Source organism: Amia ocellicauda, chromosome 11 (genome assembly GCF_036373705.1).
Source record: "Amia ocellicauda isolate fAmiCal2 chromosome 11, fAmiCal2.hap1, whole genome shotgun sequence".
In the NCBI taxonomy this organism is placed as follows: domain Eukaryota; kingdom Metazoa; phylum Chordata; class Actinopteri; order Amiiformes; family Amiidae; genus Amia; species Amia ocellicauda.
Window position 1 is genome coordinate 37,917,774 of NC_089860.1, and position 25,655 is coordinate 37,943,428.

The 25,655-nt window shown below is 41.6% G+C and overlaps 1 protein-coding gene across 1 annotated transcript in view; it reads left to right on the forward strand.

Moving 5' to 3' along the window:
* The window catches only part of crybg2 (crystallin beta-gamma domain containing 2), a 63,769-nt gene that overhangs the window by 23,628 nt on the left and 14,486 nt on the right, over positions 1-25,655 (forward strand). Inside the window, exons 4-13 of the mRNA XM_066717768.1 lie at positions 7,720-9,610; positions 18,905-18,952; positions 19,397-19,515; positions 20,214-20,367; positions 20,984-21,123; positions 21,666-21,792; positions 22,355-22,390; positions 23,120-23,256; positions 23,901-24,027; positions 24,717-24,862. Of these exons, the coding sequence (XP_066573865.1) occupies positions 7,720-9,610; positions 18,905-18,952; positions 19,397-19,515; positions 20,214-20,367; positions 20,984-21,123; positions 21,666-21,792; positions 22,355-22,390; positions 23,120-23,256; positions 23,901-24,027; positions 24,717-24,862 (2,925 nt within the window). The remainder of the gene's footprint in view (positions 1-7,719; positions 9,611-18,904; positions 18,953-19,396; positions 19,516-20,213; positions 20,368-20,983; positions 21,124-21,665; positions 21,793-22,354; positions 22,391-23,119; positions 23,257-23,900; positions 24,028-24,716; positions 24,863-25,655) is intronic.

Genomic DNA, 25,655 nt, shown 5'->3' on the forward strand with positions numbered 1-25,655 from the left:
GATTTGTGTAATGAAAATTAAATTGCACACAAACAAACCACTAAGCTACACATCATCAGGGCTTATCATCCTCAAAAGCCACATGAAGGAAATGCTTCCTGCCTCAAACCCACAGGTCTTAATCTGCACAGCTTCATTGTGTAAACTGTTACAGTCCATTTAATGAAGTCATGAGACGCTAAAACCCACAGTGCTGCAGTAACTGCACATGGGTCTTACTTGTTCATTGACTGAGTAGAAATGATGGTGATGATCAATGTTGTTATGATTTAAAATAATAATAACATTATAATAATCATTTTTAACAGGCTGGGTATTCACATCTGGTCTTTTCCCAGACTCCGTCGTTAATGAGAGATGTGATGGGTTGACCAGGATGTGAAGACATTGATCTTTTTCTTATTTTTTCATTTGAAATGTTATTATTGTTGAGCTTGCCACCCAACACTCCTCTGTTGGCCTTTAATTAGTTGTCAAGTATTTCTTCCTTATTTTTATAGTGTCCTTCTCCATCCTTAAATGATAGCTATTCCTTATTCTTTTGTGCACCGGTGTGATGTGAATATGGATACTGCATTACTTATAGGCGTGTTGCTTTATTACATTACAGGGGTGAGAGAAAAAATGGTTATGAATAATTTGTGGTTGTCAGAGACTCATAGGATGATTAAATAAAATAATATATAACTCACTTGTACAACATTAACTCTTACTGCCACTCATATATTAGAATATATTGAGCAAAGCGATTTCCTTTGTGATTGACTCCCGATCCTCTTCAGCACCGTTACTGGGACAGCACCTTCTACGATCTGCTTCTAGATGTTTCTTCCACTGCAGGTCTGGGATTTCCCACGAAGATCAAGTGCAAATGATCCTCAAATGAACCTCAAATGCTGTCGTTACCAGAATCCGACCCCAGGAAGAATTACAGTTTTCAAAGTATATCAAAGTGCAGTAAATACAATCGCAACAAAATACAACCAGCACACATCCTAATACAAATGCGCTAACAAGTGCAAACATACGTGAGTCCCTGGTATGTGCTGAGGACTGGGGCAGACATAGTTACAGTAAAATGACAGGTGTAATCAGGAGCAGGAGGGGGCCAAGAAAGATCAGGGTGGTAGAAGAACCCAAGGATGTGATGAGGGTTTACTTTACCTATTTTGTTTTATGCAACTGGTTTTAAAACACTCAGTATAGACCTTCCCATGTGCGCTCCTAGGCATCCTAGATCCAATAGAGCTGAAAGCATGCTCACTTCAGCACGGCTCCTCTTCATCCCAGTGCCACACCTCCTTATACCTTCATCCTATTCACTGGAATGTGTGGATGTCTTTATCTTTATTTACTGTTGTGAAAATTGAAAGTGTAAAAACATGCGAGTCACCTTCACTTGCCTCTACTATGTTAATTATTATTATTGATAATAATACGTGCAGCAGTGGTGGAGAAGCAGGGAAAGGGCAGAACAATATCTTCAGTTCAGATCACCCACCACATTGTGCAGTCTATGATATTTCAAGCTTCGGGTACATAAAACACTGGCCTCAGTAAAGATATGTAATTTGCATAACCGTTTCTGAAATGCACATCTAACATTTTTTAAACAACTATTTCAGAGCTTTGTTTGTAGACGCCTTATTCCTGCAAGTCCAACTCCAGGAGCTGAGCACAGTGAGGAATCCAGAATTTCCTGTCTCTCGCAGTGAAACCACAACATGACACTTTTTTATTTACTGCTGCTATAAGCACTGAGAATGAAGGACCACTTCCAGGCAATGTCCTCATCTGTGTTTAAGCCATAATTTAAGAGCAGTATGGCCATTGCTGGTCAATAACTTCCTAATATTTAGCAGCATATAATTATCATTTGAGGATTTTTACATTTTTCTTTGTGTACATTTGTGAAATGCATACCCTTAGAAACCTTTTCATTTTGTGATTTTTCACTTGCTTTGAGTTTGCACTAATGACTATGTCCTTATATACGAACATAAGAACATAAGACAGTGTCCAAACGAGAGGACGCCATTCAACCCATCATGCTCATCATTATGGCAGCACTGTGGAGTAGTGGTTAGGGCTCTGGACTTGTAACTGGAAGGTTGTGGGTCCAAATCCTGGGTAGGGCACTGCTGTTGTACCCTTGAGCAAGGTACTTCACTTAAATTGCTCCAGTAAAAACACCCAGCTGTATAAATGGGTACAAATGTAAGTTGCCCTGGATAAGAGTGTCTGCTAAATGACGATAATGTAATGCTTGTTTGGTGTCCATTAATAACTGAGTGATCCAAGGATCCTATCCATGAATGTTCCCAAATTGTCTCGTCAGCCACATCGCTGGGGAGTTTGTTCAGATTGTGACGCCTCTCTGTGTGAAGAAGTGTCTCCTGTTTTCTGTCTTCAATGCCTTGAAGCCCAATTTCCATTTGTGTCCCCGGGTGCGTGTGTCCCTGCTGATCTGGAAAAGCTCCTCTGGTTTGATGTGGTCGATGCCTTTCATGATTTTGAAGACTTGGATCAAGTCCCTACGTAGTCTCCTCTGTTCCAGGGTGAAAAGGTTCAGGTCCTCAGTCTCTCAGTAGGACATTCCCTTCAGACCTGGAATAAGTCTGGTTGCTCTCCTCTGAACTGCCTCTAGAGCAGCGATATCTTTCTTGAAGTGTGGAGCCCAGAACTGTCCACAGTATCCAGATGAGCTCTAACTAGTGCATTGTACAGTCTGAACATCACTGCCCTTGTTCTCAATTCTACACTTTTGACAATATACCCTAACATTCTGTTTGCCTTTTTTATTGCTTCCCCACATTGCTTGGATGGAGAAAGTGAGGAGTCCACATAGACTCCTAGGTCTTTCTCATGCTTTCTATTCCTCCCATTGTGTAATTATAGTGGAAATTTTTGTTACCTGCATGTAATATCTTGCACTTGTCTACATTGAATTTCATCTGCCAGGTGTCGGCCCACAACTGAATGTTATCTTTGAATAGTCCCTTTGAATAGCCTGTGCTGCCGAGATTGGCTCAGCAGATACACCTATTTTAGTATCATCTGCAAATTTGACAAGTTTGTTAACTATCCCAGAGTCCAGATCATTAATATAGATTAGAGAAAGCACAGGCCCTAATATAGTACTTGGCTTAGGTTAAATTGTTGGTTGATGATGAGGAATGAATGGCCGAAGACTGCTAAAGCTATAGGTCTAGGAGACGAGCAGCTCTGGACTAAAATGGGACATTTCTGCAAGTAAAGTCTGCAGTAAAACACCAGAATTTCCATGGCCACATCTGTGGAAGCTTTCTTTTGGCCATAGTCCCAATTCTGTTGAATGTGCATGTGTATCATTTGTATAATCACACACATCATCACGCCACATATGGGAACGCCATTGTTCATAACGGGAGAAATTGTATTTTGTCAGTCTGAAATGTAGAGCATATTATTTGCAGATGCCTTCAGTGATATGTGAACATGAAGAGTTTTATAAATGCATAATGTGAACTGATCGATCTTGATGTAGCTATAAGTTGTTTATATTTGTGTTTGATCCTTTTCATTATTATTTCACATCAAACATAAAGTGTCTCCCCATATGTTTGACCTCTACAGTATGTGTGAATAATCCTGAATAATGTAACATTCTGAACACTAATATAAACTCCAGATTGAAAGGAGCAGCACAGCTCAAAGCAAAGCAAAAGGTATAGTGCTTCTGAGCTGCCTTTTTATACAGATGCACAAGCATTTCAGTAGTAAAGTATACAGAGTGAGTTTCACTCTGTTGTTACACAAGTTGTACTCATTCCCTTGAAAGACAAGTCTCTTGCATTTTTCTCTTACCTGATCAGCATTGCTGACACACCCAGCCGTGGCAGACAAAACTCCCAGATCCACTTCACAGAGGACGAGACAAATCCGGGGCAGCCAGCTGCCCCAGGCTGCTGTACACAGTCAGATCTGCCCGGGGAGAAATGTGCAGGAATAGGGTTCAGCACAGTCTTTGAATTATATGTATGAATTATACTGTAAGTCCTTCACTTAAACTGTCATTCGCAGTTGCAACCATAAGTATTCACACCCATCGTGCGCAATGAAGTTAAATGGTGATGCGTTCCAGTGATTGAACTCAGTCAAGACGGGGGATGTAAACTTTAGACTGGCACTGCACCGAAATCTGTGTTTACGATCTGTATCTCACCTCTGTTTTTTCTAGTTTGAATCAGTGTTCAATATATTGGAAACATATCATTAGTGCATAATATATTGTATAGATTGTTTAATACTGATCAAAATTGATTCAGACAAAGACAGTGACTCCAGCTCTCTCTGTGTATTCTGAGTAGTTGTGACATTTATTTTTGTACTTACTTTCTTTGCATTGCACTCATTATCCATTGTTCAAAGCTCTATTATTTGAAACTGAAGAACACTCACACAGACGTATAAATGAGTGTTCATGAGCAGCAGTGTGCACACGGCAGAACGCTATCAGAGAAAGATTTAAAAGATTCTGCATTGAGTATCTTGAGATTGTGTTGGTTGTTTCAGTGTGTTGCCTTCATGCAAACCGCACATGGCTCAGAAATGCTTTATTATTCTGAATACTCAAGGAATATCCCACCTTCAATATTCAGAGCTGGAATATTATTGTTCATATTCTGATAATGCTGTTTAAATGGTGGAATATATATTTGTGTATTTAGTACATTGATGGCCATGTAAACTAGCGTGAGGAATGTGTAGAGAATAAGTAGACTACATAACGCTAGGATGCATATTGTCATTACTTTACTAGAAATAAATAATGTTAAAAATAATACGTTTTCAGACATAAATATTAAGAAATTGTAAGCAGTTGCTTTTTAGGCAATAGACAAGGGTTAAAGTTGGCCACATTCTTGAAAATGATCAATTATTTTCCATCAATATCTGACACAAATACGACAACATGGTGGTCTGGTCAAACGCATAAGATTTAGAAAAAGCAAATCGCCAGATCTGCCACAAGAAGGTGCTCAATTCCAGTGATTAGAATCAAGATTGTAGCACTGCACATGGGACAGAGAGAGAGAGGGAGAGATCTGTTACCTTATACTGAACAAATCCCATCTGCACTTCTGCTTAACATTTGCTGGACCCTTTTTTATACACAAGGTTCACAATATACTATATATAATCTTTTCTGATCAAAAGCAAATGTGGTCCTATAAAAAAAACAATTGTGTACACAATGTTTGGAAACATACCAAGTAAAACTAATTATTAATTACCGTCACACATACACCATTCAGGAATGCCACAGGCTGACGCACATAGTTCTGTAACAAAAGTGATTATTAAAGTAACACAATGCGATGAATGTTAATGATGGCTCAGTGAGTGGCTGCAGGACTGAAATTCACACAAAACTGATTGCATTGCATTGCATTGTGACCTGGCAAGCTTAGCCAGACACAAGGTTCTACAAGATGGCAAAACGTCTCCGAGGGGTGCGTAAGTGATGTTGATGTGCTTGCGATGGACTGTTCCTGGGTGGGGTCTTAGACCTCCCCTTCTGCCAGCGTGTGGGAAGATCCCTCCTCCCCGTTCAGGTTTGCTCAGAGTCAGATCATTAAAGAGGTTTTGTGTTTTAACCGATGATTATCTTGACACTTGGTGTGACTTTGGATTTGTACATGTCCAAGCAATAGTTTGGTCTTCTTTGATAGTTTTTTTTGGCATGTTTACAGAGCCTGAGGTGGGGGTGGAGGAGTGCCTGTTAATCCCATTTCAGCCTTTCGAAAGTCGAGGCGATTTTCTTTGTGGCAGTGAAGGAAGTGAATGTGACATTCTTTCATTGTTCTGTTTTTATTCCGTTTGTAAAACAGCGTTTTAAAGGTGCGTTCTTGTTGTGCAGGGCAGGGAGTCAGCAGGTATCAAACTGGTTGTGTTTCCACATGCTCGAGTGAGAGAGTTGGGATCTCAGAAGCTCTGCAGCAATACATGGCATTACAGTCAGGCTCTCTATTGTCACACACTCATTTGTTTTTAGGGGAATTTGGATCTCAAGTCTCCTGTGTTCCCCTAATTCTCTATGTGTTCTCCTTTGTGAAGAAGCATGGGAATCTTTTTTTCATCTTGTAAATAATCTCTAATACATTTACTTTGTAATCTCCTATGAAGGCTTGGTTGATCCATCAGAAAATCTGAAACCTTTGCCGTTGTTAATGTCAATTTACATGGCCTTATGCTGTCAAAGAAAAGGAAGTGACAAAGAAAAATGTTACACAAAAACAACACATTTAAAAAATAAGCAAAACAAACAAAAAAACAAATTGAAATAAACTGAAGCACCATTCAGAATCAATTATATTAATTGAGAACAAATTGAAACACTCCTGAATCGATGAAAATGCTATAGCTAAACTAAAGCTACGAGAAATACATGAAATTGTCCTTCTTGAGGATAATTGCCAAGCTTCATTTTGTGTTGTTTTTGCTCAGTGTTGTGACAACAACAGACCTAAAATGGGGTATTTCTGAAACCAATGACTGGGGGCAGACAAAAAAATCAAAAACTATCTAATATAGGAAGTAGGCTGAGTGTATTTTGAAAAGGAAATCAGGCAGACAACACATGAAAGGTGTTTTGCACACAGAAAACACACTTATAGCCTAAATATCATGTGCATGTAAATAACTGATATAATACAACAGTGGTATAATATTTCAGAACCACGGTCACAGAAGTCCGGCCCATGGGGCACAGACACCACCTCGCTGTGCTTCTGGTAAGAAAAAACAAATGGCAAACTAAACAGCTCATGAGATACTGGACTCATCAGCCTCCAGGCAGTGGTTTGTGCTAAACGTTCTTTTCAGACATTCTGTACATTTGCGTGTTCATTTTCAGTCTTAGTGTTCACTATATGATTATTCTCCACAGTTTGGAGGGCATAGCCCAGATTCACAGAGAAATAAGGAAGAGTAAACTTAGACAAGTCCCTGCATATAATCCACCCCTAGCGACACAGTTGTTTCTAAGCTACTAAGGAGATGTGCTGAGCCATTGATACTGAGATGAAAGGGCTCAGACCTGGAAATACTATGTAGCCTCTTATTGTGTTATTGCAGTGTGTTGAGATGAAAGAATCAGATATTTCAAATGCATGAACCCTGGATGAATTGTGACTATATTGCGACCTTTATGAAATCCCATTCATCACTTTTAACACTCAGTCACCCGAGAGACTGCAGAACTTTAAAGGATTATAATTATTTGTTCAGTGATTTCAACTTGTCCTCTGTGGTGAAATCTCAATAAAAGACTTGCATAATAGTTTTAAATTCTCAATACAAAGAAAGGATGCTTACAACATCCAGGAGGTAAACATCAGTGACATTGCAACTGACCTTTTCATTGTAAAGGCTGCAAGTGCAACAGTTTCAGGCAGATAATTCACATACCTGATACTCCTGAGGAATTTAAAGGATATAGTGTAAAGAGTGTGTGTTGCTTTCCCTGGAACACACACTATCAATCCTATTGCACTTTGAATTTCATTACACATGACAGGGTTTGAGGGTGAGGATTTTCCAAACTGAATATAGCAGATTGTTATATTCAATCAACACATATCTTACACTGCGATAAGTACTGCCAAATCCCAAATATAATAGCAGGTGTTTTCTTGAAAATAAACCCCTCACTTTTTTCCTCTTTCTCCCCAACAGATTTTTCAATGTAACTGATGCCTCAAGAGAAATAATTCAGGATTTCCTCCCTGCAAGCCACAGCCCTGTGGAACTTCTGCACAGCCCGGCTGTGAATGGGTCCCACAGCACTGCTTTAGAAAACAGCGCCATGGCCAGCTCGGGAATCGGTGTGCTGAGCACCACCCTGAATGTGAAGCCTGCTCTCCACCAAGACACCCTTGATGACAGCAAGAAGAGGTTTCACAAGGTGTCTTTGATCACAACCAGTGACTCCGACCACTCCGGCGCCCCGGTACAGAACGGCAGGAGTGGAAGCCACATCCGCGAGTTTCGCTTTTTGTCTGATCCAGACGGCACCAGTGCCAGCCCCGCTTTAGAGACCACAGCTGGGCTTCACTCCAAGGACATATTTCAGGATGCTGTACCCTCTGCCAGAGGCTATACTGATGAAGGTGAGAGAGGCTTCAAGGAGACCTCTTTTAGACAAATGACAGATTCAGATAAAAGGCAGGGAGATTTTCCAAAAGCTGCTGGGGAAGAATACCGGTATTCTGGAAACCCTGCCTCCTCAGGGTTGAACTGGGAAGCTACATTTACTCAGCCAGAAGGAGAACAAATGCTTGGGAGTCAGGTGACAGACTCGGTATCCGACAGCAACTCCAAAGGTCAACACGGCTTTCTCTCTGATAGTGGAGTTACTCAGAGCTGGGAGGAGCCTGACTCAAACATATATTATGACTGGGATTCCCAGGACGACCCACAGTATTTCTCGGAGCTAGACGCTGTTTTCTGTGGTGTCTTCACAGCCAAGCGAGTGGAGTTCTTACCCTCCCCAACCCCAGAGGACCCTGAGTCTCCACATGACATGGACAGCTTTGTTGACACTCTGAGGAGCATGGATACTCCACTGACCATAAGACACCCCAGGGGCATCAGACCACCCAGACCAGTGTCTCTGCCTAGCTTCTCCTCCCTGCCTCCCATTGTCGAGGACCTTCCCCACCAGGAGGCAAGCACCCCCCGCTCTCTTGAGCCATCAAAGTCCTTGGATGCAGTGGACGCTGTGGCACCAGTACCAGAGGCAGCCAAGCTAATGCTCCCAAAAGACCTGGGATTGCGCCCAAATTCCCAGAAAGACCGTGTGTCACCTCTGGAGATGATGAAGAGGCAGATGGAGCAGCAGAGCACAGAGGAAAAGTCCAAGACCATCTCTCTGCCAATGAGAGCATCAGCCGACAACAGCATAGTTTTCAGGAGAAATTCTTATGGGGCCAGTTCTCTGGACAGCACACCTTCCCAGATGCCTGAGGGGGGTCCCAGCTCCACGGGGGACAGGCAGTACTCCAGGCTGGACAGCAGCCTTCTGTTCTCCAACTACCGCTTGACAGAACAGCGGGACAAGCCTGCTGAAAATGGCAAGGGAGACGGACCTGTCACCAGACAATTTCCACGCCAGTCCTCCTTGCCGGACCTCTCTGGCAGCATGGAAAATAATCCAGATGGCCAGAAGCCCAACGGCTACGAGCGCTTCTCCTATCTGCTGTCCCCCACCAGCTCCCTCTCTGGAGCACAGGAGACGCCCCAGATCAGCCTTCCTCCCTCATCTCTACAGCCTAAAGCACAGGCCGCCAACGATCCCCCACCAAAGGCCACCCTCTCGCCTACTTCCCAAGAGCCTCCAAAACCCACCTTCCCTGATATCTCATCTAAGATCAGCCTTCCTCCCAGTCCTCTGAATTATAATTTACCAGCCTTTAATGAGAGCCCAGCAAAGGTCAATCCACCTACTAAAACCATGGACTTCCAGAACTCCATCTTCAGTGCCATCCAGAGGGGACCCTCTTTAGTTGCCAGTGCAGATGTGGATAGGAACATCATTCCCAAGTACAGAGCGTTCCCAGATGCCTACGTGAGTACAGCTGCTGTTTATGATGGATTGTGTGAGAGCTGAGGTCGTTAGAGAACGTTTGTAAATATTTATCTTGCAGTTAATCTTTTTCTCACCTTCCCATTAGAAGTTCTCAAGCATTACTCCCTGTCCCTCAATACACCCCACTCCCTGTCTGAGGAAAATCAAGGCTCCTGCGTTCTGTGCCTGAGTGTCTGAATGAGTCTGTCAGCATGCTGTGTAATTATGTGTGTGCATTAAAAGAAATAAAGAAAGAAGGTTTTTTAATTTTACATGAAGCATATACATATATATATATATTTCTTCAGCTTTATGGCTGAAGCTGCAGTGGCTGCTGTTTTCCCAGTTTACTCAGATTTCACAACATATTTCTGGTTTCGATCCACTTAAGATCTAAATTTTGACTACAACATATACAGTGAGGGGAAAAAGTATTTGATCCCCTGCTGATTTTGTACGTTTGCCCACTGACAAAGAAATTATCAGTCTATAATTTTAATGGTAGGTGTATTTTAACAGTGATAGACAGAATAACAACAAAAAAATCCTGAAAAACGCATTTCAAAAGAGTTATAAATTGATTTGCATGTTAATGAGGGAAATAAGTATTTGACCCCTTCGACTTAGTACTTGGTGGCAAAACCCTTGTTGGCAATCACAGAGGTCAGACGTTTCTTGGAGTTGGCCACCTGGTTTGCACACATCTCAGGAGGAATTTTGTCACACTCCTCTTTGCAGATCCTCTCCAAGTCATTAAGGTTTCGAACCTTCAGCTCCCTCCACAGATTTTCTATGGGATTAAGGTCTGGAGACTGGCTAGACCACTCCAGGACCTTAATGTGCTTCTTCTTGAGCCAGTCCTTTGTTGCCTTGGCTGTGTGTTTTGGGTCATTGTCATGCTGGAATACCCATCCACGACCCATTTTCAATGCCCTGGCTGAGGGAAGGAGGTTCTCGCCCAAGATTTGACGGTACATGGCCCTGTCCATCGTCCCTTTGATGCAGTGCAGTTGTCCTGTCCTCTTAGCAGAAAAACACCCCCAAAGCATAATGTTTCCACCTCCATGTTTGATGGTGGGGATGGTGTTCTTGGGGTCATAGGCGGCATTCCTCCTCCTCCAAACATGGCAAGTTGAGTTGATGCCAAAGAGCTTGATTTTGGTCTCATCTGACCACAACACTTTCACCCAGTTCTCCTCTGAATCATTCAGATGTTCATTGGCAAACTTCAGACAGGCCTGTACATGTGCTTTCTTGAGAAGGGGGACCTTGCGGGGGCGCTGCAGGATTTCAGTCCTTCACAGCGTAGTGTGTTACCAATTGTTTTCTTGGTGACTATGGTCCCAGCTGCCTTGAGATCATTAACAAGATCCTCCCGTGTAGTTCTGGTCTGATTCCTCACCGTTCTCATGATCATTGAAACTCCACGAGGTGAGCTCTTGCATGGAGCCCCAGACCGAGGGAGACTGACAGTTATTTTGTGTTTCTTCCATTTGCGAATAATCGCACCGACTGTTGTCACCTTCTCACCATGCTGCTTGGCGATTGTTTTGTAGCCCATTCCAGCCTTGTATAGGTCTACAGTCTTGTCCCTGACATCCTTGGACAGCTCTTTGGTCTTGGCCATGGTGGAGAGTTTGGAATCTGATTGATTGATTGCTTCTGTGGACAGGTGTCATTTATACAGGTAACGAGCTGAGATTAGGAGCTATCCCTTTAAGAGAGTGCTCCTAATCTCAGCTCGTTACCTGTATGAAAGACACCTGGGAGCCAGAAATCTTGCTGATTGATAGGGGATCAAATACTTATTTCCCTCATTAACATGCAAATCAATGTATAACTTTTTTGAAATGTGTTTTTCTGGATTTCTTTGTTGTTATTCTGTCTCTCACTGTTAAAATACACCTACCATTAAAATTATAGACTGATAATTTCTTTGTCAGTGGGCAAATGTACAAAATCAGCAGGGGATCAAATACTTTTTTCCCTCACTGTATATATATATATATATATATATATATATATATATATATATATGAATGTATTATTTTTTCATAGTGAAACAATTATCAGTGTAACAAGATGTAATCATGGACCAGTGATGGGCACAGGACACAAAGAGGATTTATTGTAATGAATAGGCTCTGTGTGCAGCAGGCATCGTTTCTGTCAGTATCACAGGGTTAGGAAAACCACTGTCTCAGCTGATGATATATAGGTGCTAAAGTTAATATTTCAGGCCCATGTCAGTCAGCTGTGGGCACAAACTGGGTTCCTGACCTGCCCTTCCTTAGATAAACAGATCAACGCTTACTCATGTTTACTCATATTCAGTCTTTAAACCTTCTGTCTTTGCTTGTTCTTTAAACTAGGAAGACTCTCAGTTGATTAGTTTATTGCTCTTGAGTATTAAAGCTTTGCCCAAATTGCCTATATTTCTACTGGGTGTTGCCAGGTTGTGCTGGGTATTCTTGAATATTTGGGGAACATTTACACCATTTACACATCTGCACTACAATACATTTTGTTGTCAAAGCAGGGGCATAAACAGTTTAAGACTTCTTTGGACTTTGTTTCGTGCATCAAGGCAGTGTACTCACATGCTTGGAGTTTAATACCAACTGAACATTGCCTGTGGAACATACACTCTTTCATAATTCAAACATTTTAAAAAATGTGGATTAATGTATCCAACAGACAATGCAGTGAAGTTAAGTTCCCTTGATTCACTGTTGAAAGGTGTAGCTGTAGTATTTTATTGTCTTTCCACATCAGTGAGAACCCATCCCACTTAATCCCTGCACAAAACATCTAACCGTCCAGAAATGATGTGGCATGTACAGTCCAGTATCCTTATCAAAAACGTTTAAGACATACGATTATGGAAAAAAACAGAATGATTTAAACATCTAAGGAAATATTGACAGGTACGTTTTTACACTGAATATAACATGTAAAGTTATAAGTCATACACAACAAGTGTATGAGGACCAACCCTCGAGACCAAGAGTCCATCACCAGCGGCCATCACAGCACCTGCCCTCTATAGTGCAGCACCATCACAGCGCATCCAATCACAGCGCATCCAATCACAGCGCAGAAACATCACAGCGCAGAAACATCACAGCGCAGAAACATCACAGCGCAGAAACATCACAGAGCATCCAATCACAGTGCAGAAACATCACAGTACAGCACCATCACAGCGCATCCAATCACAGCGCAGAAACAACACAGCGCATCCAATCACAGTGCAGCACGACTGGAGTTGAAAGCTGTTTCAATATTTCTGTACAACGTTTGCAATTAAGCAATTAAAAAACAAGAATAGTTTGAATTCCTTAAAACTTTTTCTGTTTAGAATAATACAATTACAATGAGAATAATCCTTCTGTACACAATATTTCAGTTCAAAAGCTCCTTGAATCTTTTCTTTTCGTGGCCAATTGAAACTAGAGACGTGTCCGTGGGTGAAGGTGTGTTTCGATAATGTTCGTGAATACATTACATTGACTGACAGAATCATTTTATTTTATAAAGCACCTTTTATAAAACAATCTCTCAAAGCTCTGTACAAGTTTTAAATAAAGATATACAGGGAAGGACACAGAACACTATAGCAAACAGCATGACATAGTGCACAACAACAACAACAGCAAAAGTGGGTGTATAACATTAAAAGTCAGTTTTAAGATGGGATGTAAAACACTCAATGAGGCAGATCCTCTGATTTCTCAAGGAACTATATTCCAGAGTTTAGGGGCAGAAAAAGAGAAACCTGATCACCCAAAATGCAAAGCTTGGCAGTTGGGGCACAATGGGCAGTTTGGAGGAGGCGCTTGGGGCATCTTACCTGGCAGGTGAGGTCAGAGAAGTAGGAGGAGAACCAAGTTATATTTGTGCGAGAGGTTCTGAGGTCTGGGAGGGTGGATACGGTAAAGGAGTGGTATTAATTTAATAATAATAATAACAATGATAATGATAATGGAGTGGTCAGCAGTGCCACCGGTAATAGATCAAGGAGAATTGGGACAGAGGACAGAGGGGCCGCAGCAGCTGAGCTTAGGGAGCAAGTGATACAGAGGAGAGCAGATTGAATGGGCGGCACAGAAAGCAAATTGCAGAGGTCAAGCACAGGATACTTCAACAGGACTGTACACTGTCTGCTCCGGGGTTTCAGAAAGGAACTGGAGTAGGAGGACAGGTGGGGTCTGGGGTGTTTTTGTTTTTTGTCGGCCATTGACATAGCTGTGTTTGAAGGATGAAGGGATGCAAGAAAGGGAGAGAAGGGCGGCAGCAGAGCAGAAGGCACAGCCTGAAGGAGAACAGTGTGGAGGGGGGTCCACATGGGGGTCCCTGGAGCAGGCTGAGCTCGGAGTCAGAGATGGCAGAGAAACAGGAGAAGGAGGGTGAGGTGGAGTCTGAGTGCCAAGGGGTGGGGGACTCATAGTGACCATGTGAAACTTGATCTTTTATTTTTGACTCCTGATGAATCAAACCTAACTTGAGATGGTACAGACACTGCTGTGGGGCTCGTCTCTACAGACAGAAGCCACTGAAGTAGGTTCACACCGGGGTGTGACTGGGGCTGATTTAGTGTGGAGAGGCTACGTGTTTGAATGTATTTTTCTTAGGTATTTATCACACTGGATCCCTCCTGAAGCAAGAAGTGTGTTTCTCACTGCTGCTATTTAGGATGAAACTCAAATCAAAAAGACTTTGCTGAATTAATATTTTTACAATTTCTAAACTTTAAGAAATTATAGTTTCAAAGGAACTCCCTAAGCATTCATTAGCTCCATAGATTGTACTGCATTACAATACAAACACTTGGGAAGATATACATAGATTAATCTAACTAAATTACTAACACAAATCTGCATATTTTCTGTAACAAGAGATCCCTCTCAACTTTAATCAAAAGGCAAAAACCAAACCTTCCATAAAAACTGCACTGCTTCCCTTCGAGTGCTGATGAACTCTACGAGTGAAATAAAGGGTTCTTTCTACGTCTGCTGTTGGCAGTGGACCTGCTGACAGCCTTCCCTTTGTCAAGATCAAAACCTGGGGATTACAATGACCTGACAGACTTGTTAATCCTCTAACCCAGTGAAAGACGTGCTTTATATTTGTGCCATTCATGGATAAGCAACACATATGGGACGTGACTCAGCAGTTTCGTTTTGAGGATTTAATATTGGACAGACGTGCTCTACCTTTAGCTTAAACATACAAAGAATTACAAGTACAGGGGAGTGTCTCGACTTGCACACTTATATTTGTAATTCAGTCTATGAGTCTGACTGATTTAACAAATCCCACATGGCTGAAGCTGCATTGGCTGCTGTTTTCCCAGTTTACTCAGATTTCACAACATATTTCTGGTTTCGATCCACTTAAGATCTAAATGTTTTTTTGACTACAACATATACAGTGAGGGAAAAAAGTATTTGATCCCCTGCTGATTTTGTACGTTTGCCCACTGACAAAGAAATGATCAGTCTATAATTTTAATGGTAGGTGTATTTTAACAGTGATAGACAGAATAACAACAAAAAAATCCAGAAAAACGCATTTCAAAAGAGTTATAAATTGATTTGCATGTTAATGAGGGAAATAAGTATTTGACCCCTTCGACTTAGTACTTGGTGGCAAAACCCTTGTTGGCAATCACAGAGGTCAGACGTTTCTTGGAGTTGGCCACCAGGTTTGCACACATCTCAGGAGGGATTTTGTCACACTCCTCTTTGCAGATCCTCTCCAAGTCATTAAGGTTTCGAGGCTGACGTTTGGCAACTCACACCTTCAGCTCCCTCCACAGATTTTCTATGGGATTAAGGTCTGGAGACTGGCTAGGCCACTCCAGGACCTTAATGTGCTTCTTCTTGAGCCAGTCCTTTGTTGCCTTGGCTGTGTGTTTTGGGTCATTGTCATGCTGGATTACCCATCCACGACCCATTTTCAAAGCCCTGGCTGAGGGAAGGAGGTTCTCACCCAAGATTTGACGGTACATGGCCCATCGTCCCTTTGATGCGGTGCAGTTGTCCTGTCCCCTTAGCAGAAAAACACCCCCATGTTTGACGGTGGGGATGGTGTTCTTGGGGTCATAAGGAGCATTCCTCCTCCTCCAAACACGGTGAATTGAGTTGATGCCAAAGAGCTCGATTTTGGTCTCATCTGACCACAACACTTTCACCCAGTTCTCCTCTGAATCATTCAGATGTTCATTGGCAAACTTCAGACGGGCCTTTACATGTGCTTTCTTGAGCAGGATTTCAGTCCTTCACGGCGTAGTGTGTTTTCTTGGTGACTATGGTCCCAGCTGCCTTGAGATCATTAACAAGATCCTCCCGTGTAGTTCTGGGCTGATTCCTCACCGTTCTCATGATCATTGAAACTCCACGAGGTGAGCTCTTGCATGGAGCCCCAGACCGAGGGAGACTGACAGTTATTTTGTGTTTCTTCCATTTGCGAATAATCGCACCAACTGTTGTCACCTTCTCACCAAGCTGCTTGGCAATTGTTTTGTAGCCCATTCCAGCCTTGTATAGGTCTACAATCTTGTCCCTGACATCCTTGGATAGCTCTTTGGTCTTGGCCATGGTGGAGAGTTTGGAATCTGATTGATTGATTGCTTCTGTGGACAGGTGTCTTTTATACAGGTAACGAGCTGAGATTAGGAGCACTCCCTTTAAGAGAGTGCTCCTAATCTCAGCTCGTTACCTGTATGAAAGACACCTGGGAGCCAGAAATCTTGCTGATTGATAGGGGATCAAATACTTATTTCCCTCATTAACATGCAAATCAATTTATAACATTTTTGAAATGTGTTTTTCTGGATTTTTTTGTTGTTATTCTGTCTCTCACTGTTAAAATACACCTACCATTAAAATTATAGACTGATCATTTATTTGTCAGTGGGCAAACATACAAAATCAGCAGGGGATCAAATACTTTTTTCCCTCACTGTATGCATGTTCTTGACAAACAATATAGCATATTGAAGTGCATACAGACATACCTATTTATGTGATTTAAAATGCAATTGCTTAGTTGTTAGGATCATCACATGATGGAATATGATTTCAGTGCTTTTCCAATGATTTGGCCATTTTAAACTATTTATAGTTCAGAGTTCCTGAGAGTGAGTTCTCTAGAGTTCTCCAGTTTCTCAAGAGTTCAGACAAGCACGGAGGTGCACCAGGTGAAGTGGGGGTTCATTGATTTAGGTTTAAATTAGTACATCATAAAAATCATAATACTTAAATATATTATTTCATTAAAACTGTAATGATGCCAGAGCAATCTTACCTTGTTTTACATAAAAGGTTAATAAATAACAAATAATTTTGATGGAAAATGTAATATCTGGGAGGTTATTCCGTGCTTGGTTACTGTGAACACCAGAGATTGGAAGTGCAATCTCTCACCAGGCAGCAGGTTGAGGGCCGAACTTCCTGAAGACATTCTGTATTTCTCGGGGCGAATTCCGATGCTGCTTCTTGATGTATTAGATAATGAAGGAGCTTGGATGTTTCATTACATTTCACTGCAACGCTTCTGTGCTGCGATGTTTGGATTTTTTAACGGCTGTGTTTGGAGAGCCTCGAGGTGTGATCTGTTTTATCATGTTGTCTAAAGGATTCTACAGTATGTTTCCAATTGAAACCATCAGCTGTGAATGCCAGTTATCCAGCAGCATCCTCGTCCACAGAGATGTTTGGGTTCTGTGTGTTCCTTGTGATTTTGAAAGCTTGACAGAGTATTATTATTGTTATTATTTCCTAAAACAGTAATTTATTTATTTCCACCTTGCTTATATTTGCCTTGTTTTTTTGTTTTTGCTTGTAATCTTTTATTCAAGATTACATAACATTACTATGATGAGAGAAAATCCCTTTCATTAAAAACAATCTAATTTGATACTGTTGAGTTAATGATTAATGTTGTTCATTAAACTACACATTATGAAAAGATTATATAATGTGTAGAAAAAGTGCTTCACTTTAGAAAAAACTAAATATCCCATCTGAGTTAAGATTAGTTTGATTTCTATGAAGTGTATTTTAATGTTTTTCTCTTTAACGTGGTATCTCTAATTAGCTCTTCCTCATTTTCAATATTTCCCTAACTGAAATGCAAATTTACTGCATTATCCCTTTTTACCAAGTGCAGATAAACCTGTGTGACTCATATAACTACCCTGCAGGCTTTTATCTAATGTCTATTAAGTGAACATGCACGAAATGAACAATCAGCAATTCAATAAAACTGAAGTTTGATCTGGTGTTTTACTGCCGGTGTGCTGCTGAATCCGTGGGCTGGGCTGGGAGCTTGAAGGAGGAATGGACCCTTCCCTTCACAATTACACAGAGAGGGAACCTTTATATCGCCATGATAAATCTCTAATCTTTGGGCAGTCGGTCAGGGTTTAGAATTAAGTTCTCTTTTAACTGAGAGCATTTAATCTGATATCACTCACTGGTGTGTTTTGGGATTGTCTTGAACTCAGAGAAAAGGAGAGAGAGCTCCACCTCTTGGTGTTACTGGAGACCACAGTGAGAATCACAAATGTCATCATACAAGACTGTTGAGAAAACACATTGTTATAATGTGGTGTAACCCGGGAACCCCTGTATAACAAAGCAGGTGACCCCAGCTCATCCTAAAACACTGTATCCAGTTATAAATAAAGCAATCTGTGCCATCCCAGGGGCCGTGCCTCAGCCTATTGCTGTGCAGGAGGTTTATAGGGTCCTTGACATTCCCTCTCCAGATCACTCTCAATACTACCTATGGATAAAGAAAGAGAGGGGGGTATTTTTTGGGGTATAATAATAATAATAATAATAATAATAATAATAATAATAATAATAATAATAATAACCATAAATAGACAAGCTTTGTCCTGATGATGCAGATTAATCAGATTCCAGAATTACTGGAAGTCTAAAGAGACTGAGGCCGGTTCATCAGCAGGCCATTGCATCTGGAGCCTCTGGTTTTACAGATTCCACAGTTTGCAACAAATGTACAGGGAATGTAAGCTGACAAAATCTGGGGCTTTGTTATGGTTCTGCCCAAAGCGATCCACTGAACCTGTCACAGCACCCCTGAAGTCCAGGTTAGTGGCAGGGACAGTTAGTACTCTAATCAGACTAGACAAACAAAATTCCTGACATAGCCCTGGCAGTTTCTGTTTGCAGAGTTCAGATAAAGTGAGAGTGACAGCGTTCGATGGCAGTGAGGTGTGCAGGCTGTTCGAACCTCACTGAATGTCTCTTCTGTTTTCAGCTCACCAAAGAAAAGGAACATGGGAAGCTAAACCCCCGGCCTGGCAAGGTAATGCCCACATTTTAAAAGATTGCCTTTCTGGGATTCTGTCTGACAATGTGTCACATCTTCAATGTTCACTCTTCTCAATTTTCTTGGTATTAAACAGTTTGTGCTTCAAATTAAATTACTTAATTTCAAGTTATATTTTTAATATTCGTTTAGCAGAAGTAAGGAACTCTAAAACAAACTGGGTATTTCCTTGATGTGTTTTATATATATATATATATATATATATATATATCTTTAAAATGTATGTTATTAATGACAACCATTGTTACCAGAATTTGGAATCACCAGCAACTCCTCGGAGCGTCACTTTGACGCAGGGCTTTGTCGGGAGAGATGAGAAATGTAACATGGGAGTAACACCTCACAGAAAGAGTGTAAAACACACATTCTGGGGACTAGTGGCTCTGTGCTGATATTCCCTTGTGTTTTTTCGGGCTGCAGATGTACATTTACGATCAGCCGGGTTTCTGTGGGTCGAGGCTGGAGGTGTACAGTGATGTCATCGATGCCACGCCCTGGGAGTTTCCAGAGACAATCTCCATCCGCGTGCTGAGGGGGGGGTGAGACATGGTCACGCACAACGCGTTGGCACAGCCCAGCTGGCACACGGAACACAAAGCACAGGCTGTTTGTCTAGATTACAAAATCAGCTTCTGTGTAACATTTTTTAAGTTCGCTTTCATTTTAGTAAAGACACTTGAAAAGTATTGCCTGTTGATAATATTTAAATCATGTTCTTGTTATATTGCAAAGAAGACTCTGGTTTAAGTAAAACAACGCACAGAGCAGTACATGTTGGAAACATATTTATTAAGCTTATTCCATTTTAATCATTCATATGTCTCAAGTAATAGCATTCATAAAATATATAGAGATTTGATTTAAGCATTAATTACTTATACATATATTTATGTCTGTATTTATGTCTTTATTTATTGATGAAGATACATTATCTCTCTCCAATCATGAAGTGTCAGTAATTGAATTGAATACAAATATGACCATTATTCCTTAATATGATTATTATTATTATTTTGATTATATTACCTTGATATATATGATATTATGAGGCTATTATTGACTATGTTGGAGAGCTGAACAATGTGTTCCCAGTTCCCCACTGCTCTCCACACCTGTCACACCAACGTCAAGCTGGGAAACATGGTCTTCTTCACTGGACAGTCCTCTTGTGCATCTGTCCCCCAGGCAGCCCTGCGTGACGCAGCAATCCCTGATCCCCTCTCTGTCGCTCTTGTAGGTGGGTTATGTATGAAAAGCCCAGTTTCAAAGGCGAGAAGTTTGCCCTGGACGAGGGTGACATTGAGCTGACCTCCCCCTTCGGGGGCTCGGAGGGACAGGAAGTGGAGCCAAAGAAGAAGTTTGTGATTGGGTCCCTGCGCAGGGCCGTCAGGGTGAGGGGCCGTGGCACTGCTCTGTAATTAAAATGACAAAGCTCTTAATGTGAGACATGAATAAAGTCAGCCTGGGTAGGAAATGTGTACATAGATACCTACTTAAAAAACAAAACTGGGGACTCGGGTCCTGTTGGGGGCGAATAAAAAACAATTCCATTAGTTTCAGTGGTAAGAGTTTTCACTAACCTCCACTACGGCACTAATAGTAATAGATTGCACGCTGTAATCAGAACCTCAGCTTCCTATCGATCTATAGATAGACACTGTCTGGCTAAGTATTATGGGTCACACATACAAACACAACCAGTTGTGCAGCCTGACCCTCTCAGATTGTGCTTGAAAAATTCACAGGGGATTTCCAGTTAAAAATGCTAGTCATTGAAAAAAGATCATCATCGAGATCTTTTCAATATTTCTATTAGCCCCCCCATGAGTTATTTGGCCTAAACATGGTAAACATAGCAAATTGTAATAATAACACTACTAATATTTGTATCTGTAGTTGATTGAGTGAATTTGTTCTGCATCACTGAAATGTGCACCTGTATTTTGGTCTGGGAGCTTCATTATAATATTCTGAGTCTGAAACAAACTCTTTGCCTACGATTGTCAGGATTACAGTGTCCCTGAGATCAGCCTGTTCCCGGAGGAGAACGCTGAGGGGAAGAAGGTGGTCTTCAGGGACACTTCAGAGGACGCCCGAATTTTTGGATTCCCAATTAAAGCCAACTCCCTCATTGTGAACGCTGGCATGTGAGTAGACTGCGCACATGTGTGTGCACATGTAAACTACACACGAGGGAGGGAAAGCAGGCTGGGGATGAATGTGTTTCTCCACAGTCCAGCGCCCTCTGTGGCTTCTCAGGCTCCTGCAAGTGCAGGATGTCCGCTGTTCTGTCTGCTTCAATTCTTCTGATCGGTGTGATAGACAGGCGTTCGGTGCACAAGCGTGACATGCAGAAGAAGTACAGGGGTTGTAGCAGTGAGCCGGGGAAGTAGCTGCTCAATCTAAATGTGTTTACAGTAATCCCTCAAGATGTGTGAATTACAGTCACATGAGTTTCGCATTCACGTGATTTATAAATGGACATCCAAGCAGGAGAATCAATGTGGAAATTCGTGACACTCTGGTTTATACGTTTGTTCTCAATGTTCACATCAGTCCATTTCAGAGTGCGGGGGGAAGGAGCCTAAATTAAACCAGAAATATTCTTACTGGGACAACCTTCTCCTCTTTTAGTTTAAAGGGCTTAAATAATGGTCTAAAGCCGTGTCTCCTCTGTCTGGGGTCGCAGGTGGCTGGTGTACTCCCAGCCCTTCTTTCAGGGGGTCCCACGGGTGATCGAGGTGGGGGGCTACTCTAACCTGGAGGCCTGGGGGGCAGCTGAGCCATACGTGGGCTCCCTTCACCCACTGAAAATAGTAAGTATTTGTCTCAACTGAGCTTTAAATTGTAGGATTAGTTCTCATTAATTCTCATTCTTGGCCGGTCATGTGTGGAGTTTATGGTTCAAGTCTTTTTTCTTTAGTCTGTAGTCTTTTTAGTCTAGTGCAGTGGTTCTCAAACCTGTCTTGGAGTACCACCTGTCCTGCTGGTTTTTGTTCCAACCGAGCTCTCAATTGCTTAATTGAACCCTTATTTTCATTAAATTGTGTAACTGATAAAAAGTTGGCTCCTTAATAATTTCCTTATACAATTTTATAAGGACACTTAAAACCCCTACTATTAAAAATGATTTAAAGGCTCTGATTTAGGAAATTATTACATAAATTAAGGGTTCAATTAAGTCATTGAGAGCTCGGTTGGAACAAAAACCAGCAGGACAGGTGATACTCCAGGACAGGTTTGAGAACCACTGGTCTAGTGTAAGGGGAGAGTGAGTTGATATTGCTTAAACTGCCGTACTAGTGTCTTGTAATCGACTCTTGCTTTTGAGAACATGATTTGGAAATGATTTGGTCATGACTATTTCTTTGATTACAGGGTGAACCTAAAGTGGAGAAGCCGCATGAGCCCAAGGTAAGAGTTTGTAAAGACAGTGATGGGAAGGTTCTAGCACTTTCTGATTTAATTTGTCTGATGTGAACTGGAGGAGCCTCATAACTCAAGCAGCGTCACTCATTAGGTGTTGGATCTGAAGCCACAGTTCTCTCCCTATCGCTGCCTTTCTGTCAGAGTTGTCACTTTATCCTAGAGCTGTTTTGAAAGCTCCTTGGTCCTTATGGTCATATCTTTGATTTTAATGCACTACCCAACTGTGGGAACTTACAGAGACAGGTCTATTGAATCTGAAATCAGATTGCACACAGATGGACTCCATTCAACTGGTTGTGTGAACTGAATGTAAATAGTTATGCCCTCGAGCTTATTAATGTTGCCGCTGAGAGTTTCATAGCAAAGGGGGTGAATACTTATGTAATGAAGATTTTTGTAAGTGATTTGTTTTTTCATTGCTAAATTCTCAAGCTCTTAGCTTCAAAGCTAAGTGTGAATGAGATTATTATAGAGAGATGGTTCTTTAATGAGCCTGTTTACAGAAAGTGACACGAATCCTTAAATAAATCAAACATGGAAAGTACTTTACAGACTTTGCCCTTTTTGTGTTTGTGTCTGTCTACACTTATTTTAATGTAGCAATGATCTACAAGCGTGTGCCTATTCCTGCTGAAGGATGAGGTGTTGCTTATTATTGTAACTCTAGTCCTGACTATTGTCCTGACCTTCATTGGTTTTGTGCTGCTGTTCCAGGTTATTATCTACGAGAAGACATACTTCTCAGGGAAGTCTCGCGAGATTTACACCAACACTCTGGATTTCATGACCCGAGTGGATGAGCAGAGCGTCTTCATGTACAGCGTGGGCTCCATCAAAGTGCTGGGCGGCTGGTGAGTGACGCCTCTGTAAGGATGGAAGACACCAAATACAGCTACCTTTTTAAAAAGGTTCCTTCCGGAGCAGAATATCCACATATGACTTTTATTTAAATCTATGAAAGTCTTACAGAAGACTTTCACAGTTTCCTACTGTGCCACATGGTGGTTCAATATTTTACCAGTTCACCAAAGGCATATTTTTCCCCCATGAAGGAAAATGTATTCATGTGACAGACCAGGTCCTGCATACATTAGCAGGATAAGACTGAGTCCAAGCCCTTTCATTCAGGTTGCAGTATGACTGATTAATGAAGAAGTGCAGACATTTCAGTCATGAATGGAATTCCTCAACATCACATTCTTTCCTAACTTTTTTAATGTTGGCCCCCAAACAGCAATGGAAAACAAATTGAAATGAAAAGCTATTTCACATTAATGCTTCTATTTCTACACCTGGAGATGTATTCAGAATTTAGAAATTACATTTCTATATTGCTTGTATCTATGCATATGTTATATGTTATACAGCTACTGGTTATGCAGTGTGTGTATCTACCAACCTTCCCATCTCTATACGCAGCAATGTAGGAGTCTGTGTCCCATGTGGGCTTCGCAGTGTCTATACTAACTTACTCAACTGTCTTGTGTCTCCTCAGCTGGGTGGGCTTTGAAAAGGAGGGCTTCCGGGGGCACCAGTACCTGCTGGAGGAGGGGGATTACCATGACTGGAGAGTGTGGGGGGGCTGTGACTCTGAGCTGCGCTCTCTGCGTGTCATCAAAGCTGTAAGAGCTGTTTACCTCTCATCCCTGTCGCTGTCCCAAGAAATGATTTAAAGCATTACGAAAGTGCAGCGACACAATTGGTACAGAATACAATGAGCGTGACACATCCTGATACGTTCAGGTGCTAAATGCAGGTATCATACAGTGATGTCCCAGGTCTGTGCTAAGGGGGGGCAGAGAAATCATAGTAAGACAATACACAACAACACACAAGGACTCTGGAGCATAAGGAAGCACAGTTAAATAAAGTGCACAATAGGGTTATGATTTGTGTTCATATTCGTCAGATACGTGGGTAGACAATGGATTCCCAGGTCAGGAGGTTGTTCAGCCGGCACTGACACAGGTCGAGTAAGACCAAAGTCACTGCGCACTTCCCTCAGTGACCCTAGAACTCACCCTCTGACACTGTAGTCTGAAAGCACGTATCAGTGGGAACCTGCGCATGGTGACCTTGGGTAGAGGATGCTAGTGTGAAGAGGCTTAAAGGTGTCACATTCCTGTGCACTGGAAGAGTAAAGGGACAGGACACGTCATTTCATCCATGAATTAGAGGAACCTGTTCCTTATGCTCTGGACACAGGTAACCTGGGCAGCAAAGAAGTTCACAGTAGGACACACAAGGTCAAAACTGAGCTGAAACAAAAAGCTGATTCGTGGTTTCATGTATTTTTCACCTCTTGTTTCAGGACCTCTCTGAGCCCCTGATGTTGATGTTCGGGTGCAGCGTCGATGGAGAGGAGGCCGAGCCGTTTGAGGTGATGGAGGCGATTCCAGATGTTGAGCTCTGCGATTTCCAAACTGTGTCACAGTCTATTCACGTGCTCAGCGGAGCGTAAGTGCTTTGTTTATTCTCTAAGACCATGGTGTTTATTTCTGGGTGGGAGGTAAGCAATGTTCATGGGAGGGAAGACCTGGTTTGATTGTTTCAGTTATATAAAATCAACTGCTGTTTCAGCTTTACTTAGTTAGTTGGTAGTTGTTAACATTGGTAGTACTTTTTGTTAATCCATCGATGTCACATTTTAATTAACTTTAAAGTTAATTTAGGTGATACAGAGATACTTTTAAAATGTAATAACTTAAATACAACCATACCAACTAGTACATATTCAGATTATAGTTACATTGTTCCTGTTAATAAACAGAAAAACCCTACTGATCTGCAGACAATAAATAATTAAATAATTAATGACGCCACCTATTCTTTTCGTGACTTCAAGTCACAAACCGGATACCAGTTAACCAAAAAAAACAAAAAAACACTGTCTTCCACAGAACAGCTACTGCTTCCTGGAAAGCACAGTTGGTGTACAAACTATTTTCATTGAAACTGAATTAAGTTCAACAATCATTTGTTTCTGTGGGGATATTATAGCATGAAGAGACTTCACCAAGACATCACAATGTTACAATTTTGTACATGATTTGACACAAACAAAAGGCATAATGTCTCAGCCTTGGAAGGCCAGAGTAATTTTATATCCACAAATGTGATCTGAGCTTTAAGATGACAAGTGAATGACTGCCAGGTGCATTGCTGTGAATCACTTGCTTGCAGATGTATTGGACCTGCTCAGGAGATGGTCTCAGTGAGTCTGCAGTTTCAGAGATATTCAGCACATTCT